We start from the raw sequence: 21984 nt of genomic DNA on the forward strand, positions 1-21984 counted from the left end.
CAAAACACGGTTCGAGGTTCAAACCTGAGCTGGAAGTCGTGAATATAAAACCTATGGTTTCTCTTCCACCTTGCGCTTCTCTCTCGGATTACAGCGGTGCGTCACGAACATTTCGTATGTGATATACACTTCCTAGAAGCGAAGTTACTTAAGACCTGATAGGTAGGAGAAGAGAGATGGTGAACCCGACGACAGTCGCTTTGTCCAAAGTATAAATGTGCTGATAAGGCGTCTTTTTTAAGTGGACCGCCAGTGACACGACGACAGAGCCGCCGCGCCACGCTGTCACTCTGAACCTGGCGACTGTGGTAGGCACTGACTTCGTTTCTAGTAATATAATGTAAATGTTTGGATGATCAAACAAGAGCTTTTGTAAGAGAAGAATTATAACTACGATGATTTCGGCACATGTGTCGTAAAATATGTCCACTAATATACATCCGGTCTTATAAATGAATATAGCCGTATGTTTAACGTTATATCAGTCTTAAATCCCGATCATAGCCGATAAGTTTATTTCTTTTGAGTTTAATGTCGCCTTAGAAACTCTTTAAAACTATTTCCTGTCCTCACCATGGGTTAAGTGACTCATCTGTGAGCCTATTACGCAGTTTTGTTTTAATTTACCCTTAATAAAATATTTATTCTTGTTCATTTTCGGCCTAGGCAACTTTGCAGTTTGTTATAAAAGTTTTAAGAAGTTGTGCAAGTCAATTTACTATTTGACTGATTGGTTTGGTCAGAGTCATTGTGTTGCTGTGGCAACAGCAAGGGGACCCGCATCGTGTACAAGTGTCCGTCACGACTGCAAATATTGTGTGTTGTTGTGTTGCATAATTCACACACTCCCTAACCCTCGATTTTTGTAGTTTATTGTTGCTTATTTGATACAATTAAAAACATCAAATTACGTTATTTTTTATTTTTATTGTCAGCACCTTTACTATCTGCTATAAAAGTGGTTTAATTTTTTGACAAAAGGCAAAGTTTCTCGCAAAATCCTTAATATGTAAATTAGTGACCTTCATTCTGTTCAGTTTTTGTCCCGAAGGCAGAAAGTAAGAGACTAGCTACAGCAGCATTTTTTCCTATACAAGGAAAGTGAAAGCTAACTGAAGTTGTTTTTAACTCGGAATATAATAAGAATACATTTTAGAGCAGTAATCACAATACTGTGATAGAATGAAATTTTATCCAAGGTTATTATATCCTCAGAATCTTATACCGTCCAGGCATGGGACAATAATTGTTTTCTGTGGTTTAGAAAAGTCAAGGTTTTAAAACCGTCAAAAATTTCCGCTGTACCATTCCTAAAGGTATGTGTAAGATTGTTTTAATCTTACACATACCTTTAGGAATGGTACAGCGGAAATTTTTGACGGTTTTAAATCCTTGACTTAGCAGAAAAAATATCCAAAGATGCTGTTTTAAATAGTTAAAAAAATCGTTTTTTGAAACAAATGAAGACATCAGAAGTCAATTATTCATTTAGCTTGACATGATTAATGTTCCAAAATAATTTAAATGTTTCTCAAAATAATATATATATTATATTTAAAAGGAAAAATGTTTTAGTTTTATACCATTCATTAAAAAAAGAATATATTTTAGAGCTGTAATCACAATACCGTGAAACCGGGATATTTTTATCCAAGGTTATCATACCGTCAGAATCTTAAACCGGCCCATGTCTAAAGGGCGCTGCACTGCTCAGCGCCGCGACAAGGCGCGCACATGCCAGTTTAAAGTATCACACACCAGACATGCGCATTTGCATGCTATTTAAAATGAAACTAATCAGATGGCGCTCTGTGGCGTGGCAGAAATATGAACAGGGTTCTGAGTCGTGGCTGGGTGCCACCGACTTGCGGCGCCAGTGTGTGTACCCTGATAGTAGGACTGGGCGATTTTTCAGATTTTTTTCGATTAATTCGAATTTACGTTTTAAGACGATTTAATTTTGAATCAAATCAAGAAATCATGATTTAAAAAAAAAAATATATATATATATATATTTAATACAAATATAATGGCACCAATGCGCTTTGGTTCACTCTCTGTATGAAGCAGGAAGCACACCAGAAGCGCCTCTCCGCCGCACAGCGCCACGCAGCGCCATGGATTTTAGAACTCTAAACAGGTTCTATACACACACCGGTGCCGCCCAGCCACGATTCACAAAGCAGTTCATATTTCAGCCGGCCCACAGAGCGCCATAAGATTAGTTTCATGTTAAATATCATGCGAATGTGCGCGTTTGGTGTGTGATAGTTTAAACGGTCATGTTGCGGCGCGGCACTTCTGGTGTGCGACCTGCTTGACTGCCTGTTAAAGTGTGAAGTCATGTAGGATTTTACTTGTTGCACGTCTGTGTGGATTGTCAAGACATTCCCTAAACAAGTCGATAAACTCGATTTCAACATGTATAAAGGACGTAAAAGCCAAACCGCACCCATCTTTTGGTTTGAACACGAGTAGAGGTGAGGGACTGTAGCAGTGAAAATGAAAGTACCCGCCCCCATGACGTCATTTCGCGGACCTAGTTGAAAACCAGACAGATCAGGCAGCATAATACAGAGAGTGGAGCAAAGCGCATCAAATGGTTGGTATTTAAAAGGGGGGAAAAAAGAAAAATAGATTAAATATATTATTTTATATTAGACACACATCTGGTGCTTTTATTTGCCCCTGCTATACGTCCACAACACAACACATTGGGTTAAATTAGGCTTTACAGTTTCCATGTTCAGTCCTTTTCTTCAAGTTACTTTTAAAGAGAATGTTACTTCAGTCATGTTGTTGTAATGTTTTGATAAGACTATTAACACAATAACAAAAAAAACGATCGAAATCATGAATCGGTCAAACTTTATAAAAAAACTAAGATTTTTTTTTTTTTGCTAAATCGCCCAGCCCTACCTGATAAAAATCTATGTTTAAAATTCTGACATGCATGGCGCAGCGTGGTGCGATGCTGTGCGTTGCCGAGTGCTTCTGGTGTGCGACCTGCTTAATACTGTCCCTTGTCTAGTGTGAACACAAACCAGTTAAGAAGGTGGCAAGGGGGGCAATCAGACCTAGGTTTGGTCCAGGCAATTGAACCAAGTGTAAAAGCACCCTTCAACAGTAATTTTGGAATTACACTTTACTGATTTAAACTGGGTATAAGCAGTGCTGTCTGTAGTGCTGTCGCCTCACAGCAAGAAGGCCGCTGGGTCGCTGGTTTGAGCCTTTGCTCAGTTGCCGTTTCTGTGTGGAGTTTGCATGTTCTCCCTGCGTTCGCGTGGGTTTCTTCTGGTTGCTCCGTTTTCCCCCCACAGTCCAAAGACATGCGGTACATGTGAATTGGGTAGGCTAAATTGTCCGTAGTGTATGAGTGTGTGTGTGTGTGTGTGTGTGTGGATGTTTCCCAGATTTGGGTTGTGGCTGGAAGGGCATCCGTTGCATAAAATCTAGCTGGATAAGTTGGCGGTTCATTCCGCTGTGGCGACCCCGGATTAATAAAGAGACAAGAAAATGAACGAATGAATGAATAAATTAAACTGAACCGAACTTCAACAGTGAAATTTGTATTAAATTAAACTGAATCAGTTGTCATTTAACTAGAACTACCCCAGCATTCTAACACAAGCTGCTTTTGACATAATCTTCATTGTAAAATTGCTGTTAAAATGAAAAAGACTTGTCTTGACTTGACGTTTGACTTCCATAGAAGCAGAAACAATACTAGGGAAATCAACAAGTCCAATAAGTGTTTGGTTACATATGCTCTAAAAATCTTCTTTTGTGTTAATCAGAAGAAAGAAATGCATACAGATTTGGAACAAGTATAGGCAGTGAAAGATGAAAGTGGTTTTTTTTTTTTAGTGAACTATTCCTTCTCCCTTTCTTTTGTACTTGATGTTGCAGCATAAATTCAGATAAACAGTTTTTTGTGCTTTTCACCTCCCATTTTATTTAGCTTTTAGTACCTTAATTTAGACAATGAGGAAGAACTTCAAATGTTGTTCCCCATTACAGTGTTGTTATGATCACTAGGGTTAGGACTTTCATAATGCTGCTGAGATATGCTAGGTGGTTTTATATGAGTTTGAAATGACTTGTGTGGCTTGTGAATTTTTTAATAGGTTTCCCCAAATGTACTCTTGCCCAATTTTATGCTTGAACAAATTGCTTTATATCTTATTACAATACAATACTTAAGACTTTTCAAAGGGTTGAGTGTCAGATTGACTCCTTGTTGCATAGGTCTCAAACTCGATTCCTGGAGGGCTGCAGCTCTGCACAGTTTGCTCCAACCCTAATCAAACACAGCTCATCCAACTAATCAAGTCATCACTCTTGTAGTCTTGAACACCAACTCATAATCAAGGGGTTCAAGACTATAAGAGACTGTTAAGCAGGGGTGAGTTGGAGGTGGTTGAAACTAAACTAAGCAGAGCTGCGGCCCTCCAGGATTTGAGTTTGTGACCATTGCCTTTTGGGTTTGTTTTTGGTCTGACACAAACTTATTCCAAAACGTTTTGTAGTAATATCCAATATGGTTAATATACAGTACTTAACTTTCATTTTCCCCTTAAGATCATGCTTATAAGTCATGTGACTGAAGCTCATTACAAACACCTTAAGGTTTTTTCTTTTCATTTATAAAGTCACTGATGTCAGCTGCACTTTTCTGTTTGACTTTTTCCCACAATAACTGTTCATGTGAGTCTAACAACCTTTACACTTTTTAATCTGGCCTGTAATGAGTTTGTATTTGTCATAAGTGTATCTTTGATATGCCTCTGTGCCCTTAGTCCCACATTACAGTCAGTCTACACCCCCACCCATGTAACAGTGTGTGGTGTTAATGATTGACTTTTATACAGGGACAGACATCATATTTTGTGCGTCTTTGTGCATGCAATACTTAAACCCACGTTCTGTTCATATACCAAAAAAAAAAAAGTCAGTATGAACAATGTCAGTTCCCGTTTGACTTTTTTTCTTTTGTTTGGCCCTACAGCTAAATCTGATTGTACTGCGTGGGCAACTTGTATGTTTACATCATAGGTTATTCAAACTCACCATACAAGACATTTTCAATGTCACACATGAAAAGTTTCAAGAGAGCTCAGCCTGTTGCAGCTGCTCAAAACATTTACTGAAACACATTTGTTGGAAATTCTATAATGGAATCAAGTGCAGGACCATTCTATAAATATGCACATAGCAACCAAAATTTAGAAATAGGGCTGGGCGAAATGACAAAAAAAAAATCAAGAATTTTCAAGTATTTAATTATATTTACCCTCTCCTTTTCAAATTGGTTTATGCATATTTTAATAATTTGTTTATTATAATTGAGTATTTAAAAATTTCTTTTCTTAAGTGTATCACACTGATACTTATACTAATTATTTATACAAGTAATATTAATTATTCTCCTTCATAATCAGGTTCAACTCCTGTCTCTATATCCTACTATATAATTAGTAATTTTAGAATCAGTTATTTATGCCAGTGACCAGTCCTCTGGAGCAGAGGGGGTAATTGACCACCTCTGTACATTCAATTAAATTTACCTTTATTTCTATAGCGCTTTTACAATGTAGATTATCTCAAAGCAGCTTCACATAGAAGATTATAGTAAACTGAAACAGTGTCAGTTCAGTTTTCAGAGTTTAAGCTCAGTTTCACTCAGTTCAGTGTGGTTTAATGTTCAGTACTGAGAGTCCAAACTCTTGAGGAGCAAATCCATTGATGTGCAGCTCTAGGGATAACAAACTTTGCAAGCCAGTGGCGACAGCGGCGAGGAAAAAAACTTCACCAATTGGCGAAAGTGAAGAATTAAAAAAACCTTGAGAGAAACCTCTACATGCACTCTTCTCTGGTTTAAGAAAGGCTTTCCTCTCCAAAATATAATTAGCAAAACAGTGCAGCATTTAAAAAAAAATGAAAGGGCTCTTCACATTAAATTTGTTTCAAATAATTTTGTTTACAAATGGTGACTAAACCATAAGATTAGTGTCATGAATCGTATCGAATCATGAGTCGGGTGAATCGTTACATCCCTAGTCATATTTTTTTATATATTGATTTTAAAGGTTCTTCAGCATGCCAGTTCCTTTGTGCAGCTGATTTACCACATCTTGTAAAATGTTTTAGCTCTCTAATAATAAAATAAAATAATAAACAAAAGAACTATCTTTTTAGCATTTACTGTTCAGGTTTTCAACAACCAAAGACATTACTTTACAAGCTATTGTTTATTATTGTTCAACATCAGAAAAAAGCAAAACAGGTTTGGAACAAGTAAAAGGTGGGTTAATGGTGACAGAATTTTCAGTTTTGGATGAACTATCCTTTTAATGGTGAATTTAGGGTGAAATATTCTTTCACATATTTTATTTAGAGATGCTAACGATTAATTGATTGATTGTTTATAACCCTGTAATCAATATACCTTATCAATGACTAAATAAGCATGGGCATTTTAAGGTTAAATTATGTTTTGCACTGTGAGATGCGTCCACGACTTTATGCATTATAATCAAGTGTGTGCAGTTTACCTTACCTTATGGTGTCACTTTCCTGACATTGCAGATCTCTGTTATTTCCGTATTTTATCTAACATACTGGCACAAATGGGCCTATGCAGACTCATTTTAAAAATCGCGCATCATGGCGAGACATGCGAGAAGCCTCCCCATTCCGGACGAGTTTATTCTTCCAAGGTAATTTAAGAATATTATCAGTGCTGCGAATAGTTTGTAAAGACTGTCCTGGCTCATTCAAACTGCTTGATTAAACGTTAAATTGAAATTGTGAAAACAGCTTAATGGTTTGTTTTGGTGCTGAAGCATATAGCGGACTTGTTTTAAAGCACCTCAGTTGTTTTTTGTTCTCCTTGTTTATTTTGTTGAAAACTGACCTGCAGAAAATACAATAAAATTAAGATAAATTATACCAAACAAAATTTCAAGAGCAACAAAAAGATAATTTTTCAAAGAAAAATATATAAAGTGTATATATTTTTTGTTCGTGCACATCTTACACAAATGTTGTGCAGATGGATGATGTTTCACTCTGTGGAAACTGAGCTTAATGATCCAATGTTGTTGTATCACAAACGTCTGTGATTATATTTGCTGCATATTTAATATGTCATTATTTTAAAGATTATTGTCTTGATTGAGCATCTGTCCTTTCATTTTCCCATCTCACCCATGGTGAGTTCAGACGAGGGGTGTGACGTTGCATGTGTGACGCGGCTGTGATGAGAAATAGCACCTCCAAGGCCATGGTGCTCCACCGAAAAAAAAAAAAATGGTTTGCCATCTCCAGGTTGGAAGAAAGTCCTTACCCCAGGTGTAGGAGTTCAAGTATCTTGGGGTTTTGTTTACGAGTGAGGGAAGGATGGAGCGTTAGATTGACAGCCGGATCGGTGCAGCGGCAACAGTAATGCGGTTGATGTATCTCTGGTAAAGAAGGAGCTGATTTGAAAGATAAAACTCTCGATTTACTGGTCAGTTTATGTTACTACTCTCACCTATGGTCTTGACCTTTAGGTCATTTTGGGAGTGGCAGTGAGCACCCTAATAGAGAAGGTGAGCAGCTCTGTCACCAGGGAGGAACTCATCCACAAGAGAAGTCAGCTGAGGTGGCTCGGGCATTTGTTTTAGATGCCTCCAGTACGCCTACCTGGGGAGGTGTTCCAGGCATGTTCTACCAGTAGGAGACCTTAAGGAAGACCCACGACACGCTGGAGAGTCTATGGGTGCTTTCACACCTGTGAATCGATTCGGTGGTTCCGAAACAGGGATTAAAATTGTTACAATGTTGCTCTTTGTTCTTGGTGCGGTTCGCTTTCACACGGAAAAGTTTCTAAACAGACCAAAATAGCTAAAACTAGTCAGGTGTGAGTTAAGTCTCCTTGCATTGGTCAGAGTTTCATGGTTTATTTGGTGCCGCTCAGCTGTCATGCGTCCTTATTTTAATTAATGGCAATGAGCAACATTATAAGCGGAAAGCTGTGGTTAATTTTGAAAGGCGACGCCCATAGACAACATCACCGGATATAAATTAAAGGTAAGACTCTCTCAGACTCTAGCAAGAATGCAGTTCCTAACGGATAAACAGCTCTTGTTAATACATCACCATGCTTTTACCTTTGAATTTAACATGAAACGCACATTTACCGGTAGGAATGACATCTCACCCTACTCATAATTCTCTCTTCTTATAGCTGGATATGCCTATTACATATCAATAATGCACTGTGATATAGCCGGGCTCAGATTGTTTTGCTTTCTTACTACAATCGATCGCTCCAGAGTTCGTTTCAATCGAGCTGAGACCACCTCATTCAGCTTTCTAAGAAAATATCTTAATATTAAAAAGGAAACATAAGCTTGACAAAAAAAGATCCTATCAAGTAATGTTGTAACAAATGCCCTTAAATAATGCAGCCTGTAGTTTCCAGCTGTTTCTTGAGATTGTGTGGTCTGTTATATAGCTATATCTTTTTAGGGGGTTTTCTTGAAAGGCACAGTTTTCGAAAATGATGACATGAGGCTTTGCTGTGTAGTTGTGGACGGGTGGCATTATTTTTAATGATGAAACAAGCTTGTGGTGTTGCCTGTTTTGATGGCACGATTTGTCTGCACAGTTTGCAGTGCACGTTGCTTTGTTCTGTGTAAGATTGCAAAAAGCAAATTAGCTCTCGTCTATTGAAGTTTAGTGACATTTCTCGTCAACAATGTCTGTGACTGGGATCTTGCTTTTTTTACTCCTTCAAGTGCAACTGACACTGTGTGGCTGTAAACTAATACTAACTATGTGCGGCATCCAGAAGTACATGCTGCAAGATGCCTGTGCAGCATTACGCGTTATGCATAAACATTATCAAGCACTTATCCAACTGTCATTATCGCTTTATCGAAAAAATATTTATTGATAAAATTATCGTTATTGAATTATCACCCAGCCCTAATTAGAAACACTACAAACAGCTCACACTTTATTACATATAATGAAGACAATCTGTTTATTTTTGTAAAGTTATGCTGAGCTGTTTTCATGACAAAAAACTTTGTCGTGTGTGTGTGTGTGTGTGTGTGTGTGTGTGTGTGTGTGTGTGTGTGTGTGTGTGTGTGTGAAAAATTAAATTCACCTGGAAAGTGCTTTAATCGGGCTTTGTAAAAGAGCTTGAACCCTAAAAAGGGACTTATTTTAAAAGATAGACAGCATATCATTACTAAAAAGCATATCAATAAAAAGTGCAAGTTCCCTTTAATCAGAGCTAATATTTTAAACTAAATATTATTAGATCATTTGTGTTATACTAATAAATGTAATTTTCTTTTAATATTAGCGTCTTTTATTATACTTTTTGCAATTTTTTAAAATAAAATATAATAAAATAATAATACTCAATCTAGTCTGTATCATGTCTATTGTAGTATTTACGTCATGCGATTGTCTTTTTGATTTTGTTTTTAGCTTAATCATACCCAAGCGTTTTGGTACAGGACTTTCAATACACTGCACATATCAAAATATAATGTGGAACTAAAAGGATGTTTGTACTGTATTGTATGGTGCGGTTTTGTTTAGTATGGCTCACTTTTGGGGGTTTTTATGTCCCCAGATTAATAAAGGGACTAAGCCGAAAAAAGAAAATGAATGAATGAATAAACTTGTATCAAAGCTGGAGCAAGAGTAGTCAGTGGTATTTGTGGTTCTCTGGACATTGCATTGATTAGCAAAGACAGACACCATGGAAGGGCTAAAACAGACAATAAGTGGAAGCTTATGATTGCTCAATGTACAAATACATCTGACTTTTGTCAGATTAACAACTTGTATAAAATATGAATGTACGCTTGTATGTTCAACACATTATGGCTAATTAGCAGTTATGTAAATAACTTGAGGTATACTTTATAATCACAACCTAGAAAGCAAGGCAGTTCCTGGAGGAGTTTTTGTAGTGTGTACAAATGGGAGGATGCAAAACCACAGGAATTCATTTTCCCCTAAACACCAGCATGTCTTCAGACAAGTTGTGCATGCTTGCTTGCCCACATACCTCAGTCAAGCTTTAGACAAGTCTGGCTTTGTGAACTAAACAAAAATCAAACATTTAGATTAGAAAACCTGCACTAAAGTACTGGTATTTATACTCAACTTTTCAAACATGCATAAATTAAAAAGAAGCAAGCAAATGACCCCTTTGAATTCTATGAAACTTACTTTGTATGGCATACCAACATGTTTATCCCAAGGCAAATTTGACTCGCATATATCAAGAGGACCTTTTGTGTGTGTACTTTGTCTATTCACCACAAATTTGCCCTGGTGACTCATATCATGAGAATGACCAGAGCATTAGTAGTCTGTGGTGTTGTGCTGTGTTTTCCCCATCCACATACATGCACAAAGATTTAACATTATGTAAACATTACACACATGCATGCATGTATGTGTTGCTGAGTGTGGAAGGTATAATAAGGGTGTTTGTAGATGTTTGTGGTCATTCAGAAGTAGTGTTTGCCTACTAGTTTTATATTAGCATTATTATAAAATAGTATTTATTAAATATCAGATTGTGTTTTCACATTTAGGGCCCTATCATACACCAGGCGCAATAAGGTATAAGACGTGTTTGCCGCGATTTGTTGCTATTTTCAGACTAGCGCCACCCTAATTTTCATGTTGTGCTTCACGTTATTTAAATAGCAAATACATTTGTGTCACTTTGTGGACTCATGGGTGTTCCAGGCTAAAAAGGAAGTGTATTAAGGCGAATTGTTGGCGCGTTGCTAATTTGAGGAACTGAAATAGACAAAGCGGTTTACCAACTAAAAGCTAGGTCTAAAGGTCTAAAGTCCAGCGCAGAGCAGTAGTTATGCGCCTATGTTGGTCCAAAACGTGTACACATGCTAATACACACAGGATGGACAGCAATACACAAACATCTTTACATATAAAAAAAAATCAAAGGATTAAAATGTTACAAAAATGATTATTTCAGTGTTTCCTCTAGGATTTTCTCAAGCTGTGGCGGCAGGCCTTTTTTACACCGATCTACCAATTACCTGTGGTGTTATTTCAATGACAAATGTCACGAGCGCAGTATTACAAGTCGAGATCGCATTTATGTAATAGCCTACAGCACTGGTGTCAAACTCAGTTCCAAAAGGGCCGCAGCTCTGCGCAGTTTAGTTCCAACCCTAATTAAACACACCTGATCAAACTAATTGAGTCCTTCAGGCTTGTTTGAAACCTACAGGTAAGTGTGTTGTAGCAGGGTTGGAACTAAAATGTGCAGGGCTTCGGCCCTTTTGGAACTGAGTTTGACACCCCTGGCCTACAGCATGCGAATCTCTTTGCTTGCACGCCGATTTCCTCTGCTCGTGCACAAAACTTCTTGCATGCCTCCTCAAATATACGCTGCTTAAGCACAGATTTGCTTCTGCGCTCTAAAATAAACGCTGCTGAAGTGCGTTTTAGTGCGTTTATGTAACAAGTATGTCTCCAACATTTATTAGATTTGCTAGAAATATTTATGAATGTCTGCAATAAACCTACAGAGCGTCCTACAGTATAGTGAAATGGCTATACGTCCTGTTTGCTGGCCTCACGCATCTGTCAGTCAGCCAGTCAGTCAGTCAGCACCTTAAAGGGTTAAGCAAATGACGCACTGCACTACTGCGGTTACAGAAAATGTTTCGCTATTATAATTCACTTACCTTTTAATACATTTTGGTGCGATTTATTACCCGCTATTAAAAATAAAAAAACAGGACTGAATGTTGTGAATGAAAAGCTATAATGTAACCATGACGGGATCAATTTTGGCGTGGCGCCCCGCCATGGAAGTATGAATATAGTGGAAACCATGTATTTTCTACATAAATATGAAAACCATTGCCTCCAAGCCTTGTTGTTGTTTTTTAGTTTATTCATGACAATCTGCATTTGTATCATGTTGTGATTATTGTTAGAAGTAATATTTATTTTAGCATATATTGTTATAGTTATTTAAGCATATTTATATTTGTTTTAATAAAAACAAGTTTTGATTTGCCCACCTGAGATGTATGAAGTACCATATAGGGAATAAGAATAGAACGCGTGTATAGCTCCATTTTTTTGACCACACTTTGTTATTATTCATGGTTTCCGCTTTATTCATTCTTCTATGGTGGGGCGCCACACCAAAATTCATACCGCCATGGCTACATTACAGCTTATCATTCAAAATATTCTGTCATTTTTGTTGTTGTGGTTTCTTAATAGCGCTCCAAAACATAATAAAAGGTAAGTAAATCATTATAGCTCAAAGTTTTCTGTAATCGTCGGGCTGTGCATCATTTGTTTAACCCTGGTGACATGCTGACTGACTGACTGACTGACAGGTGCGTGATGCGTGAGGCTAGCAAACGCGATGTCGGTTTCCGTTAAAATGAACACAGTTTCCATAATTTTACTTTATTTATAGATAAAGACCTATTGTTCTGCGTACAATGACTTAATCTTGCTGGAGTTTATAGCCGTTTCACTTTTCTTTTAGACGCATTAATGCCGCCCCGTAGGTCTACTGGAGACATTCATAAATGTTCCTAGCAAATCTAACAAATGTTGGAGACATATTTGTTACATAAACACACTAAATCACACTTCAGCAGCGTTTATTTGAGAGCACACAAGAAGATCTGCACTTGAGCAGCGTATATTTGAGGGGGCGCAAGAAGTTTTGTGCACAAACAAAGGAAATCGGTGCACAGGTAAATACATTTGCATGCTTGTATTACATAAATGCGATCCCATCTTTAATACTGCACTCATGACATTTCTTTATTTGTCATTGAAATAAAGCCATAGGTAGTTGGTAGATTTGTGTAAAAGGCCTGCCACCACAGCTGGAAAAAATCCTAGAGGAAACAGTGTTATTGATAATTTATCCGTTTGCTGAAAATTAGAACTTAATTTTGAAATAGTTTTGAAACAAATCTTTGCGCTTAACAAATAAAATTAAATATGTAGGGTAATTGATGTCTTCAGTAGAGTCCGTACCGTTTCCTTATCCATGAAAGTAAAGTGTAAAATAAAGAGAAAGTAAAGAGGCCAAATGGAGGAGGCTCCTTCTTTAATCACACGCATTCATTAAAGCATTCAGTTTTTCCCCCTTACAAAGTCTGCCATGTAAATAGCAAATGCGCCATGGCATGACGCAACTGACTCTTAAAGGGAATTCGAAATAAGACCATGATTTACTTTAAATGCTTTTGTGCCATTTGCTATAGACTTTGCGCCTACATTGTTAAAATGGAGTCCTTGGACTTTGTTCATTCTACAGTTTTAGATTTGCTGATTTAAATATTATGGAACCCTCCAGAAACACAGATTTATTGTGCTTGCATGAAAACACTGCTCACAAACCTTGTAACGAATGTATGATGCATTTTGCACTTGCATACAACACTCTTGAATGCAGAAAGTCTATTGTAATTTTTCTATTATTAATTACTCACCCACATGTCCTTCCAAACTTTTGAGACCTTTAGAGGTTCAGTCATAATATTAATAAACCATGAGAATACTTTTGTGCTCACATAAAAAACTAATAACTTTATTCAAGTTTCTTCTTCTTCGTGTAAAATAACTTGATTTGCTTTCCAAAGATAAACGAAGGTCTCAGGGTCTGGAATAACATGATTGGCAAGTAAACTATCCCTTTAAGACCATCATTCTGTCATGTTAGCTTATTTTAGAATATTGCTGTATACTCGTGTAACTACCTTTCATGTGACTGGATTATTTTACTGATAAGTGGAGCAAAGGTTGATTTGTTCGCTAAGAAATACCTGGGCCAAAGTCTTAAATCAAAACTATTTGGATAAATGACCACCTAGAGGTCTGTTGATAGTTCATGTTTAGTTTGAACTAACACTGAGTTTTTGGGCTCTGGAAGGGGGTTTGGTTTTGATCAGGTTTTGTCACCATGGTAACTTGCGCTAAACATGCAGACCCAAACTGGATCAATCAGCTGTGACCTATATCCGATGCAATAAAGCCACTCCTATTTCCCATGCTTCTTTTTTGCTTTTTTATTCAAAATAATTGGTTTATATTATGTCAAATGTAATTAATTAAAATATATATTTAAATACATTTGAATCGTCAATTAATGTTACTAATGCCTTTAACATTTATATTTAAATTTATACTCACTTACATTTTTAATCAATGTCTTTTGAGGTTGTTAAAATGAAAATAATTCAAATAAATGATTGATTTGCATTGTTATAATAATGTTTTCTTTAACTTGCCTTATCAGACTTTTACTGCATCAACCTTGTGTTTAAATTGATTATTTTTTGGTAATGATATCTCTCCATCTTCAACAGTGAAGTGAATTGTGCTGACTCTCGCAAGAAATTACTAAAACTGACTGACTCTCATGTGCCGTGTGATTGGCTGTTTACTGCATGTGTCATATTTTTATGTGCACGCTCTCCAGTGTTAATTGCCAACTCTGCGTTTAACCCTGATTTAACAGAGAGTGTTTATATCACCCATAATGAAACCATTTATCCTGATTGCATTGCATTGGAGTTGTCATCCTGAAACTTACTCTGCAACCTGGAGTTTGCAACTTGATTTGTGCAACAGGTCTCAGCACTGTCTTTTTAAACTTCTTCAAGCATCTGAACTTAAATTGACCTGGGAGCATTTGTTACAGTGTGTGTGAGTCTGAAGTGAAAGTTACTATGTAGATTGGTAGGCAAGTAAAAAGTAAAGGGTAAATAATGACAGAATTTTCATTTTGGGTGAACTATGCCTTAGATACTGTTAAACATTCAGAGTGGATGAATCATCTGACCTTGTTATAAATCTAGAAACTCCTCCATAAAGATATCACACACAAGAGTTTAAAAGGTTGGTTTCTGATTGAAAGTTTGTTTCTCTGTTGTGACAGCAACACTTCAAATGTTTGCACCATGCAAACAAACCCCTGTTTCAGAAAGTTTTCCACACACTTTCAAATGCCTGCCATTGCAAAAGGTCTTATGGTGTTATAAATAATTGCTACAGATCCAGATCAGCAGATGCTGAAGTTGGTGTCATTTGCAACCCACACATATCTGCATGTTATTGTATCTAAATATCTTTTTAATGGGTTAAAATTGAGAGAATAAACCGGCAGCTCTTTTTGTTTGTACTCAACTGAGTGTTTCAATGCGAGTTGTAACATATTGCATGGTCCACTGAAAGAAGAAAGGATAGGGGCACAAGAACAGTGTGTCCCAGGTTTAGAACATACGTGCCTGTGTAGCCAAAACAGTGCGGTCCAAACACACACACACACACACAAATAGAAATGCACACACACTTTCTTTCTCTCTCGACTCCAGAGAGATGAAATACAACAAACAACCCGATAATTGTTATTTGTTCCTTCAGTTTTGTTTATCTAAGTTTTTGATGCCAAGGATGCCAATTATGATAATTATTTTCCAAAAGTTTTCCTTGCAATATTAAAGGGCACCTATGATGAAAATCATCTATTGTAAGCTGTTTGGACAGAACTGTGTGTAGGTCATATTGAAGTGATAGAAACACAATTATTATTATTATTTTTTTTTTATTTTAAAATAGGATCCATATCCCTTCTGTTTTGAGGCCCACTGCAACGTTACGTAGGAGGTGTGGTTTCCCGCCCACCAAATTGATTGACAGCCCCGTATTTACATGTCACCATAGTAACACGTATAATGATATAGGGCTGCTCGATTATGGGAAAAATCATAATCACAAATATTTTGGTCATAATTGTAATCACAATTATTGAAAAATTCTGTGATTTTTATTTTTTATTTTTTTAAATTATTTTATATATATATATATATATATATATATATATATATATATATATATATATATATATATATATATATATATATATATATATATATATATATATATATTTCCCAAAACATGTGTAACTGAGGAATTATCCAGTATTTCCTATAATATTTTTTCTTCTGGAGAAAGGCTTATTTGTTATATTTAGGCTAGAATAAAAGCAAGTTTAAATATTTTGAAATCTATTTTAATAGCTCAATATTCTTAGCCCATTTAAGCAATATATATATTTTTGATTGTCTGCAGAAGAAACTACTGTGTTAAATAATGACTTGCCTAATTACACTAATTAAGCCTTTGAATGGCACTTTAAGCTGAATACTAGTATCTTAAAAAAGATCTAGTAAAATATAATGTACTGTCATCATAGCAAAGGTAAAAAAAAATATATTAGTCTATCTAATCTATTATTAGTTATTAAATCTGTTATAATTAAACTGTGCTTTAAGCATCTTCACTGTAATGAAAAAACTGTAGCTACAAAAGTCATCCAGTCAAGAGCAGTAAGGGATTTTCTCCTTTTGTTGTTTGATTTAATAATAAGAACAGGTGGCAGCAGTAATATTGTGTGCTCTCTCTATAAGAATAGTGCGGCTCTGACAGGCGTGGGAATGGGGGGTGGGGAGAACTAGCATCTACATCTACACTGTGTTTAGGGGAGAAAATTCCAATATTATAAATATAATAATAATAATAAAAATAAATAATCTGTTTTGAGCTAAAATTTTACAGACACTTTCTGGAAAGACAAAAGACTTCTCTTAAATCTTGAAAAAGGGGTAAGGTGCCCTTTTAGGAATCTGTGTGTTTCTATTTAAAAAATCCAGTTACTTGTTATTTGTAAAAAAAGCAGCACAATTCCCAAATGAAATTTGGTATATGGATGATAAGCTACATTTATTTGCTAAAATTTTTTTTTCTGGATGCCATTTTAACGGTCTAAGATTTACTTTTCCTATTGGTTGAATCATCATGGGGCTTATGTAAGTTTCTGCTTACACTTTTTTTTTTTTTTTATAATTTTATTCCTTAACATTTTTGGTTACTTTGTTTCCACATAAAAAGTATTACAATACTTATTATAAGACTTTTATTATAATATATTATGTTTTTAGTGTAAATATAATAATTTGGCTTTATGAGATTTTTTTTTTCCATTCAGACTATTATTAATGTTAAAATTTGAGTTTTTTTCACATACATTTTTAAAATATTTTGTTTAACACAAAAGAAGATTTTAGGAAGAATGTTGGAAAACAAATAGTTTATAGTAAACGGAAGAAAAGGAAAAAGAAAAATTTTCATGTTTATGGAAGCCATTTTTTAAACGTTCTTCAACTATTTAGTTTACTTAGATGGAATCATGAAATGATTCATACCATTCAATGTCAATATACCTATTATCTTAATATATATGTACAGATTAATACATTTTTCTGCCTTCGCTATTATTTTCTGTTTGACATATCTCATAATTGTCTGTGTGTTTTGCCCTCTGCAGGCCACTTGATGTAAATCGGGTTCTGTCATTTTGTATTGAGGGTTGCCTTTTTTGTCTTCACAGTAAATCAACTGCAAGATGAGTTCAGATGAGCAATTGTCACCACTGTCTCCCAAGACGTCACCTGTCACACCATTTCAACAACGGAAAGAAAGTAACTCGTCATCAGATGACAACAGACAGGCAAGACAAGTAGGTTTAGAGGAGGACTAAGAACTTTAATGATTTAATTTTTTTGTAACATCAAGCGTGAAATTAATAGGCGACGCAGTGGCGCAGTAGGTAGTGCTGACGCCTCGCAGCAAGGTAGCTGGTTCGAGCCTCGTCTGGGTCAGTTGGCCTTTCTGTGTGGAGTTTTTACGTTCTCCCTGTGTTCGCGTGGGTTTCCTCCGGGTGCTCCAGTTTCCCCCACAGTCCAAAGACATGCGGTACAAGTGAATTGGGTAGGCTAAATTGTCCATAGTGTATGACTGTAAATGAGTGTGTATGTGTGCGCATGTTTCCCAGAGATGGGTTGTGGCTGGAAGGGCATCCGCTGCGTAAAAACGTGCTGGATAAGTTGGCGGTTCATTCCGCTGTGGCGACCCTGAATTAATAAAGGTACTAAACTGACAAGAAAATGAATGAATGAATAAAATAATATGCTTTTGTTATATCAGGGGATATGATCATACTTTGACTTAAGTTGTGCTGACATTATTTGCGATTATCTAGCAAATAATCAGCATAGAGAGGAAATATGTTAGCAAATTTCTTATTGCAGTTGAATTGCTAAAGCTTTTATCCCGATATACAGCACTATCAAAATATTGACCTAATCTGCAAAAAAGTTTAATTTTAATAATTATTCATTTATTCATTTTCTCTTCAACTTAGTCCCTTCAGAAATGTGGGGTCGCCACAGCAGAACGAACCGCCAACTTATCCTGACTCAACCCATCTCTGGGAAACATCCACACACACTCATTCACACTCATATACTATGGACAATTTAGCTTACTCAATTCACCTGTACCGCATGTCTTTGCACTGTGGGGGAAACCGGAGCACCCGGAGGAAACCCACGTGAACGCAGGGAGAACATGCAAACTCCTCACAAAATGCCAACTGACCCAGTCGAGGCTCGAACCAGCGACCTTCTTGCTGTGAGGCGACAGCACTACCTACTTCGCCACTGTGTTGTAGCGTTTATAGTTAAATTAACCACAAAAACATTTAGTGTATTGCTTTATTTTGTATACATGTTTAAAGTAAGTGTTTTAAACAAATCAAATTGCAAAGTTGGTTTATGCATTAGAGTCAATAGTAAGAAATAACTACATTTATTACAATTACCATGTTGATAACTCAATTTTGCTATTTATTAACTCTGATTAATAAAATAATTATAACTTTTGACTTTAATACATTAATAGAGATTAACCAAGAAATAAACGTTTCTAAAGATTAATAAAAGTTTTCGTTGTAGTGCAAATTTAGCTATATTGTCAAGTGTTAACAAAAACACCCCTATAAAAAGTTACAGAATCTTTAATTAGTTATTTTATTAGTTATTAAGCTATAATTCCTTGTTTATTTTTGAAAGTAAAATGCTTATTAAGCCTTAAAGCATTTGGAGAACCCCTGAAATGCAGCAATCTGAGTATTCTAAAAAGACATTCTAAAAATGTAAATAACTTTTGACATTATTTTTATGTGCCCAAGATATAAATATTGTGGATGTTCATTATCAAGGTATATTGAATTACTGAATGTCTCCATGGGCCTGTTTCAGAAAGGAGGTTAAGTGAAAACTCAGAGTATTTTAACCCTGAAATGAGAGAAACTCTGGGTTTTCCGTTTCAAAATGGCAGGTTTGTCAAACTCAAGAAATCAGGGTAAGTCAAGCCTGTTTCTGAAAGAAAGGTAACTTTAACTCAGAGTCAGTTACTGTGGTAACTTACTCTGTGAATCTAACCAGGTCCGGGGCAGGTTTTATTCCCTAAACTCAGAGTTTCTGTCGGTCTCCTCCCCTTTTTTAAAGATGAAGCGGTATTTCTCGCATTAGCCTTACGTTTCCACCCACCTATTTTAGAGCTCATTTTCGAGATGCCCATAAAAACGATTGATGGATATGTCGTGATTAACATAACTTTTGAAAATACGCATAATTAAAGATGTGCATAACTGAGTAGGTTAAACTTTTATTTGATAAGATGTACATAAACTACGAAGTGCACTTAACAAATTACAGTATGTACATTAAAAAAAGGTTTGTTAGAGATGATGATGAAAATGTGTGTGAAAGGACAAACCATCAGACTGAGCACACTGCAGAACATCTTAAATGTTGTTTTAGTCATTCTAAAATGCCTTAACTGTTTCAGTATTAGTGTATATTATTAATTACCTCCGAGCGTCTGGAGTGTGTCAAGCAAGGTGTCAAGATCTCCGCGTCTGGCTTCAAACGCCCCCACGTGTTCATTGTTTGTCAATTGTATTCTGAGGCGCAAGTACATTAATTAAATAAAAATTCATTGACGCAGCTTCTTCTACCGCAGTAATTCTGTTTTTACTGTTGATATTTGGCGCAAGTTAATCAGGAAGAGACGATTGTGTTCTCTTCGACTGTTTGGATAAAAACGCTGCTTTATTTTTAGGCGTTATTCCAGTTTTGCACAAATTTATGTAATGGCCTATATTTTGATGGAAACACAGCTATTGCCTACATTTTTGTCACACACAGAACAAAGTCACGTACAAGGCTTATCCTTTTTTCATAAATAATTAGCTTAACCTTCGACATGCACTGTTACTAGATTAATGGGATTATTATTCTGTCTAAAAATTATTTTATTACTGCTTACATTCTTAATGTTATAAACTTCTATCACTTGATCAATAAAAAGGCAGACACACAACACGTGCGCTGTTAAATCTATTAAAACTGATAAAAGTGTATAAAAGTTTAGAAAAAAGTATAAACGTCACACATTACATTACTTATTTTATTATACTTAAATGTTTAAATACTTAAAATTAAAAATTACGCATTAACTTGAGCAGCTGTTTTCCCAGGCTAACTGTCTCTGTTTCACTGATGGTTCCTTCTTTTTAAATATATACGCTCATATTAGCTATAACTTTGCCGGAGCAGATCAAGTTCAGCCGGAGAAAGAAACGGTGATCTCTGTTTTTAAGATGTTGCCATGGTCACTCGTAATGTCTGCGCTCTATTGATAATGCCTTTTTATAGTCACGGTGTGCGCGCTTAACTCTGAGTTGGTCTACTCGAAGTTGATTGACCCAGCTCAGATCAGCTATTCTGAAACCGAAAACTCAGAGTTTTTAATCTCTTGGTAAATCAACTCAGAGTTCAAGTTTAAACTCCGAGTTGTTTGAACCTCCTTACTGAAACAGGCCCCATATGTCTAGAGGAAAGTTGTTGTTGTTGTTGTTGTTGTTGTTTTTCTGACACAGCCTTTTATTCAAATTTACATCTCTGTCCTATCTCGTTTTATTTTTTTATTCTTCTTTAGGGCAGTTGGGAGGTGGTTGAGGATATGCAGGGATTGATAGGAGATATCCAAAAGCCCGAGAAGCAGGAAGGTTTGCTGTTAAAAAAGAGGAAGTGGCCTATGAAGGGCTGGCATAAGGTGATCATGTGATTTTGTCATTGAACTCAATGATATTTAAATGATTGTGTGTGTCCTAAATGTGCTTAAAGGCAATTTCTTTTCATGTCCACTTGTTTTTAACAGAGATATTTCCTGCTTGAAAGGGGGATCCTTACATATGCCAAGACTGGCAGTGATGTGAGTGTGAAAACCTAGTCATTCACATATATTTACTAATAACTTTATAGTAACTAACAGTGTTGGGAGTTAGGCATGGCACGATAACCATTTTTAAGGTATACCATGGTTTGGAAAGTCAAGGTTTTAATACCGCCAACATTTTCTGTTATACCGTTTCTACGTTTATGTAAGATTTTTTTTTTGTTACTTTTTTTTTTAAGACAACAGTATCTCCTCCAGAAAAGATATCCAATATTGGCATTTTAAATGAGATTTTGAAACTAATAAGACAGCAGAAGTCAATGATTCATTTAAATTATTCAGCCTGACATATTTACTGTTTCACAATATTTTACAAATCAGTGTGTCTCAAATCACCTACTACTCAGTAGGTACTGCATTTGAATTTACTTCTCGATCGATAGAAATGTACATTCTATACATTATGAATGCGAGTAGTATGAATGGAACTTGGACATACTATGGATGTCATTATCATTTGACCTACCCACTTTACTCCCATTCATTAATTTTCTGGCGGTACATCATGGAATAGCGTAGCATTTATTGGATGCGCACTTCAGAATCTCATCTGGTTACTTTTTGCATACTGTTATTCTATGTATTTAGACATACTACTTGGCTCGTATATTGCTTTTAGCAACTGTATACTACTATATAGTATAGAATTATGTGATTTCGGACGCAGCCATTGGGTTCAAAGGAGAAAAAAAGTGTTTCTTTTATACCCAGACATTTAAAAAGAATATATTTTAGAGCAGTAACCAC

The 21984-nt window shown here is 36.0% G+C and overlaps 1 protein-coding gene and 1 long non-coding RNA gene across 5 annotated transcripts in view; one reads left to right on the forward strand and one right to left on the reverse strand.

The window, feature by feature from the left end:
• osbpl3a (oxysterol binding protein-like 3a) overlaps positions 1 to 21984 on the forward strand; it is a 104997-nt gene that overhangs the window by 516 nt on the left and 82497 nt on the right. The window contains exons 1-5 of one of the 4 annotated variants that reach the window (XM_087294366.2): positions 14 to 162; positions 243 to 308; positions 17483 to 17611; positions 20938 to 21054; positions 21160 to 21213. In XM_087294366.2, the coding sequence (XP_087150492.2) occupies positions 17498 to 17611; positions 20938 to 21054; positions 21160 to 21213 (285 nt within the window). In that variant the 5' untranslated portion in view covers positions 14 to 162; positions 243 to 308; positions 17483 to 17497. 4 annotated transcript variants of the gene reach the window in all.
• Positions 2215 to 5251, reverse strand: LOC148679793 (uncharacterized). The gene is made up of 3 exons (XR_015945360.1): positions 4443 to 5251; positions 3613 to 4057; positions 2215 to 3118 (listed from the first exon to the last, which is right to left on the reverse strand). It is a non-coding gene; the product is annotated as an uncharacterized LOC148679793 (long non-coding RNA).

The sequence above is a fragment of the Danio rerio genome, chromosome 19, assembly GCF_052040795.2.
Source record: "Danio rerio strain M-AB ecotype USA chromosome 19, GRCz13ab, whole genome shotgun sequence".
Classification (NCBI taxonomy): domain Eukaryota; kingdom Metazoa; phylum Chordata; class Actinopteri; order Cypriniformes; family Danionidae; genus Danio; species Danio rerio.